Source organism: Corvus hawaiiensis, chromosome 25 (assembly GCF_020740725.1).
Source record: "Corvus hawaiiensis isolate bCorHaw1 chromosome 25, bCorHaw1.pri.cur, whole genome shotgun sequence".
NCBI classification, from domain to species: domain Eukaryota; kingdom Metazoa; phylum Chordata; class Aves; order Passeriformes; family Corvidae; genus Corvus; species Corvus hawaiiensis.
The window spans coordinates 5,731,255-5,736,442 of NC_063237.1; the positions used below are offsets into that span (position 1 = coordinate 5,731,255).

At 54.2% G+C, this 5,188-nt stretch overlaps 1 protein-coding gene across 1 annotated transcript; it reads left to right on the forward strand.

Moving 5' to 3' along the window:
* The first annotated feature begins 1,541 nt into the window (after positions 1–1,541).
* On the forward strand, positions 1,542–4,964 carry PTS (6-pyruvoyltetrahydropterin synthase). The gene is made up of 6 exons (XM_048329030.1): positions 1,542–1,648; positions 2,641–2,720; positions 3,392–3,414; positions 3,715–3,771; positions 4,078–4,148; positions 4,474–4,964. The coding sequence occupies exons 1-6, from the start codon at positions 1,575–1,577 to the stop codon at positions 4,610–4,612; spliced, it is 444 nt and encodes a 147-aa protein (XP_048184987.1). The 5' UTR covers positions 1,542–1,574; the 3' UTR covers positions 4,613–4,964.
* Positions 4,965–5,188: the final 224 nt, after the last annotated feature.

Consider the following 5,188-nt stretch of genomic DNA (forward strand, 5'->3'; position numbering starts at 1 on the left):
CCTGCCCTTGCACAGTCTCATAGATGTGGGGGACACATCTCCAGAGCAGGATACAGCTCTGCTGGCTGACAGTTCCTGCTCTCCTCCCAGTTCAACCAGTAGGGAACACCAGTAGGAAACACGGAGCGCTCGACTGTGGGTTTAAGCAGAGCAGAACAAACTCCAGCCCCGTGTCATCCAGGCTTCTCCAGCTGCTGAGCGCGAGGGTGCAGGTGGCTGGGTGAAAAGTGAAGACTTACAGGAGTTCTGTTCATTGTGAGAAGCCTAAATAATTACTTGAATAATTTCCTTAAGTAATAAACGAGCCATTTTGCCATCGGGGCTTTACATCCACTGACCTTCCTTCACCTTAATACAAGTCTTGGGAAAAGGAGGAGGATTTTACCCCAGGGCTGCTGCTCTGGGAGGGGCAGAGGAGGCTCAGGCCAGAGCTAGTGGAAGCCACTAGATGGCAAACAGCTCCCGTTCCTGCCGCTCCAGGAGTGCCCTGCAGCCTCCTCTGGGTCACGGCCACCTCCTGCCCTCCGGGAGCCTGTCCCCCGGGGGAACAGCCCCAGCGAGGCCTCGTCCCCAGGACCTGCCACAGAATGATGCTGAGAAGCGTTTAATAGAGTTCAGGCACCATTGGTTCTCTTTTTAAAATGCCTTTTTTATTTTTTTTTTTCTTTTCTCGTTGAGGTGGGAAGCGAAAAGGAGTCAGAGGCTCACGGGCAGCCTTGTGTGAATCACAGCAGCCAGGGCAGCGCTGCTCAGCAGAAGGGCAGGGGAGGAGGGAGGTCCTGCAGTGCTGTCCCTAAAGCTGCAGTTTTTAAAGCCGTGCTTCAGCAGCACACAACCCTGCCTGGGCTGGGCACACGGGCGGTGCCCCACCACAGCTCCTTTTGATCCTGTTCCTCTCACACAGAGATCCTGCCCCGAAGCTCGGAGTTCTCCCACCCTGACAAACTGACAGAGTCACTCCGTTATCCCCAGGAATTCCCAGAAATTAAGGGAATATACATTCAAACCCTTGCAGCACTGAGAAATCGAGGTTCTCCTCCCTCTCCCAAAGCTTTCTGAAAATCACCACACCTTAAGGATTCCTGTGCTTGGACTCCATGAATGTTATTACCGGGGTGCACTCCTTTAGGTATGTCCATAACCATGCCCGGGTCCGACACCGGCACGGGGGCATCGGAGCATCCCGGGGCTGAGCACGGGAGGGGAATTGGAGCATCCCGGGGCCGACACCAGCACGGGGGGATCGAAGCATCCCGGGGCCGAGCACGGGAGGAGAATTGGACTATCCCGGGGTCCGACAGCGGCACGGGGGGATCGGAGCATCTCGGGGTCCGACAGCGGCACGGGGGGATCGGAGCATCCCGGGGCCGAGCACGGCAGGGGAATTGGAGCATCCCCGGGTCCGACACCGGCACGGGAGGATCGGAGCATTCCCGGTTCTCGGCGGGCGGATCCCGCGGGCTGGAGCCGCCCCCGGGGCCGGGCTGGAGCCACCTCTGTGCGGGGCCGGGCTGGAGCCTCCCCCGGGCCGGGCTGGAGCCGCCCCGCACCGGCCCCGCCGCTCCGGCCCCGCGATGCCGCCGCGCTCCGCCCGCCTGGCGCGGCTGTCGCGCTCCGTCACCTTCAGCGCCTGCCACCGCCTGCACAGGTGAGCGGCCCCGCACAGGGGAGCGGCCCCGCACAGGGGAGCGGCCCCGCACAGGGGAGAGGCCCCTCGCTGCCGGGAGGAGGCTCCGATCCCTCCCTGCCCTTCCCGGTTCTCCCTGGCTCAGCCCCTTCCCGCAGCCATCCATCAGTGCCCGGCTGCAGTTCCGTGTTTCAACAGAGCCGATGGCGCTTTCGGTTTGTAAACATCGCCCTGTGCCCCCCGATCTGCTGCTTTTGCCCCCGAAAATGATACGTTCCTAAAGAGTGTCTTGACCTGAAACTCAAAGGAGGTTTTTAGGCTTGGTCTCTTCTCTCAGGCTACGAGCGATAGGACAAGGGGAAACGGCCTCAGGCTGTGCCAGGGGAGGGTCAGGTTGGACATCAGCAGGAATTTGTCCATGGAGGAGTGGTCAGGCTTTGGAAGGGGCTGCCCAGGGAGTGCCCATCCCTGGAGGTGCCCAAGGAACTCCTGGACGTGGCGCTCAGTGCTCTGGGCTGGGGACGAGGTGGGGGTCAGTCACAGGTCCTGGAGTTCTTTTCCAACCTCCGTGATCCTGGGATTCTGTGATATTCCCAAAATGTGCCTTGACTTGAAACACTCGGAACAGGCACTTGGATTGCTTCAAAGGGAAGATTCAGAGGGAATTCCTTTGTACTTCTTGGAGAGGCTCCCTAAGCTTTGTTAATTAATAATAAACCCGAATGTGCAGCTTGCTCCAGGCCTAAGTGATTTTGGGCCCAGATGTTGAACATTTATCCAGCTGTGGTGTCAGGCAGATGCTCTGAAACAGACACAAAACCACAGCAAAAAAGATTCACTGTTGTCAACAACATCTTTTCATGGACCAAACACTCTTCTGTCTCTGTTCGTGCCTCCTGAGCTGGGGGGTTCAGTGTGGGAGAGGGAATAGATGGAGAGCTGGAAAGCAGAGTGAAGTGAGGCCGTGAACATCTGGAGCAGATCCTGCCATGCCGTGTCTGCCTCTCCCACAGCAAATCCCTGAGCGATGAGGAGAACCTGAAGCTGTTCGGGAAGTGCAACAACCCCAATGGCCACGGACACAACTACAAAGGTAGGGAGGTGACTTCCATCCTTGCTCGTGGAGTGGTGCTGCTCTCAGGGTGGGGATAACCCCCAGGAGGGCTGGGCCACTCGTTCTCAGCAGCCTGATACAGCTTTAGTGGCTGGGTTTGTGTTTTTATTAAGAATTTGAAGGAAATTTCAGCAGCAGGGGGTTGGACCACAGCATATTCAGTTGAATAGATAATAAATATTTATCTTCAAATTCCACTTCTTGAATCAAATCTGCTTGTTTACACTCTGCAGCATCATTGTGATTTGAATGGAGATTTCTCTAAGCAAAAGGCATGCAAATTAAACAGCCTGTAAACATTATTTGAATGTTTTTTTCACAAGTTCTCCTATTTCTACACTCTGGGCACGCAGAATTAGATCTCTCCAGTTCCTGGAGTGGCTCCCTGTGCTGCTGGCACTCTGCTAAGGAGCTGCTTTATCAGGGAAGACAGGCTTATCTCCACCTACCTGGGCCATCAGACCTTGGGCAAGGGCTTTTGTGACTCTGAGTCGTTGTTTTTATGGAGCATCCCCTCATTTTATAAAAACAGTCCCACTCCTGAGTGCACCCCGTGGGTGGGCAGGGAATGGGCTGTGTGTCCTCAGCAGCAGCAGATTTGGTTTTGGGTTCCTGGACATCACAGTGACCTGATCTTTTCTTTTTTTCAGTTATAGTCACAGTGCGTGGAGAGGTGAGTGCAACCAGTGGGTTTTTTTCTGTTCCTCAATGTGGATTTGCAGTTTAATGCTGTTTCGCTGCTTTCATCATCATGCTTGAAGGCTCCTCCAGGGAGTTGTTCTCACCTGGTGTCAGCTTTCAGGAGAGAGTGGAACCTCTGGGATGGTTCCCAGGCTGTATCAAGCCCTTGGAACATCACAGGAGTGGAGCTGGAACTCTCTGACAGTGGAAAGATATTTTCCTTGTGGCTCAGATGACCTGAGCACAGATATTCCCCTCTGATTTGTGTTGCCACCTTGTGCTTCCCCTGCAGATTGACCCGGTCTCGGGGATGGTGATGAACCTGACAGACCTGAAGGAATACATGCAGGTAAAAATAGCCCAGTTTTCCTTCTAATCCCCTGGGAGAACTGATCAGAGCTCAGCAGTTTGTCTGGTAGCAGCACAGAGATGTGGTGAGGTGATGATGGCAGGACATAAAAAAGAAATTAAGGAATAATTGCAGACTAAAATGCTTCAGCTCTGTTACGTGAGGCAGTACCACGTCTCCAGCTGGGAATTTCACAGCTGGATTTAGGGCTCTTTCCCTTTTTTCCCACCCTGCTGCCTGGCTGTGTGTGGTTATCTGAACCTCAGGCCAGGCAGGGACAGGGTTGTCACCGTCCCGTCTTGGCAGGAGGCGATCATGGAGCCGCTCGACCACAAGAACCTGGACAAGGATGTGCCCTACTTCTCTGAGGTGGTGAGGTGAGCGATGGGGGCTCCTGGAGGGACTGGAACGGTTTTCAGGGCCTGATCCTACCAGGGAACGAGCAGCCTTTACCTGTGGGCTGACCACACCTGTGTCCAGCCCTGCCGCCCCTTGTCCCCTGATCAGCCTGGACACACAGGACCTGTCCGTTCCGCCCCATTTCACCCAGATCTGCTGGCGTGGCACAAACCCCGCTTAATTCAGGTGTCATCAGCTGCCCTTCAGCATCCCCCCAGCCCTTCCTGAGTGCAGCTCCCTCAAATACTGGTGTCGTTTCTGCCATTTCAGCCAGCTCTGACCCGGCTGCTGTTCCCCCCCCAGCACCACAGAGAACGTCGCCGTGTTCATCTGGGACAACCTCCAGAAGCTCCTGCCCCAGGGAATCCTTTACAAAGTGGAAGTGCACGAGACAGAGCAGAACGTTGTCGTTTACAAGGGAGAACAAACAATTGTGAAGTGAAATCAGCCTCAGTTCATGCTCAGGGGAAAGGCTCCATGATCAGCTCAGTGGTTTAGCCCAGCCCCGCTCGGCATTTCCTGCCCCAGCGCTGGGTTCTGTGTCAGGTCAGGACCAGTGCAGATGTTTCACAAGGACCCTTGCAGCAATGTGTCCATTGGGGTTCTCAGAATGGGTTGGTTTCTCTGCTTTTCCTCAAGACCTTCCTGTTTTGCAAAGCCGAGCCACTGAGCTGATGTGAAATTTAGAATTGGGCCCTGGTAAATAGAGGTGATTTGGAGAGAGGAGGAGGCCTGGCAAAATCACAAAAGGTTTTGATTTCTAATTAAACATTGAATTAATTTATGATATTTAATAATGTGAGCTTTGGTGTTGTTTTGCTTCTTGATCAAACAGAGAAGCATTTTTTGAGAGTGAGAACTACATTGTCTTTTTTTCTGCTTATTATCTGTTTATTTCTTGTGCTGCAGGCACATCTCTTCCTGTGGCCAGCAGATCTTTCTCTGTGCGTGGAACTGGTGCAGTGGGCAATAAAAAAACCCACTTTTGCTCCAAACTGGAGAGCCAAAGGGAGCAGGG

What these genes read in the sequence shown, in the direction of transcription:
- PTS (XM_048329030.1), top strand. Translation starts at nt 1,575, where the DNA reads ATGCCGCCGCGCTCCGCCCGCCTGGCGCGGCTGTCGCGCTCCGTCACC. An exon ending in GCCTGCCACCGCCTGCACAG is followed by an intron (nt 1,649 to 2,640) that starts GTGAGCGGCCCC and finishes CCTCTCCCACAG; the next exon opens with CAAATCCCTGAGCGATGAGG. An exon ending in TAGTCACAGTGCGTGGAGAG is followed by an intron (nt 3,415 to 3,714) that starts GTGAGTGCAACC and finishes CTTCCCCTGCAG; the next exon opens with ATTGACCCGGTCTCGGGGAT.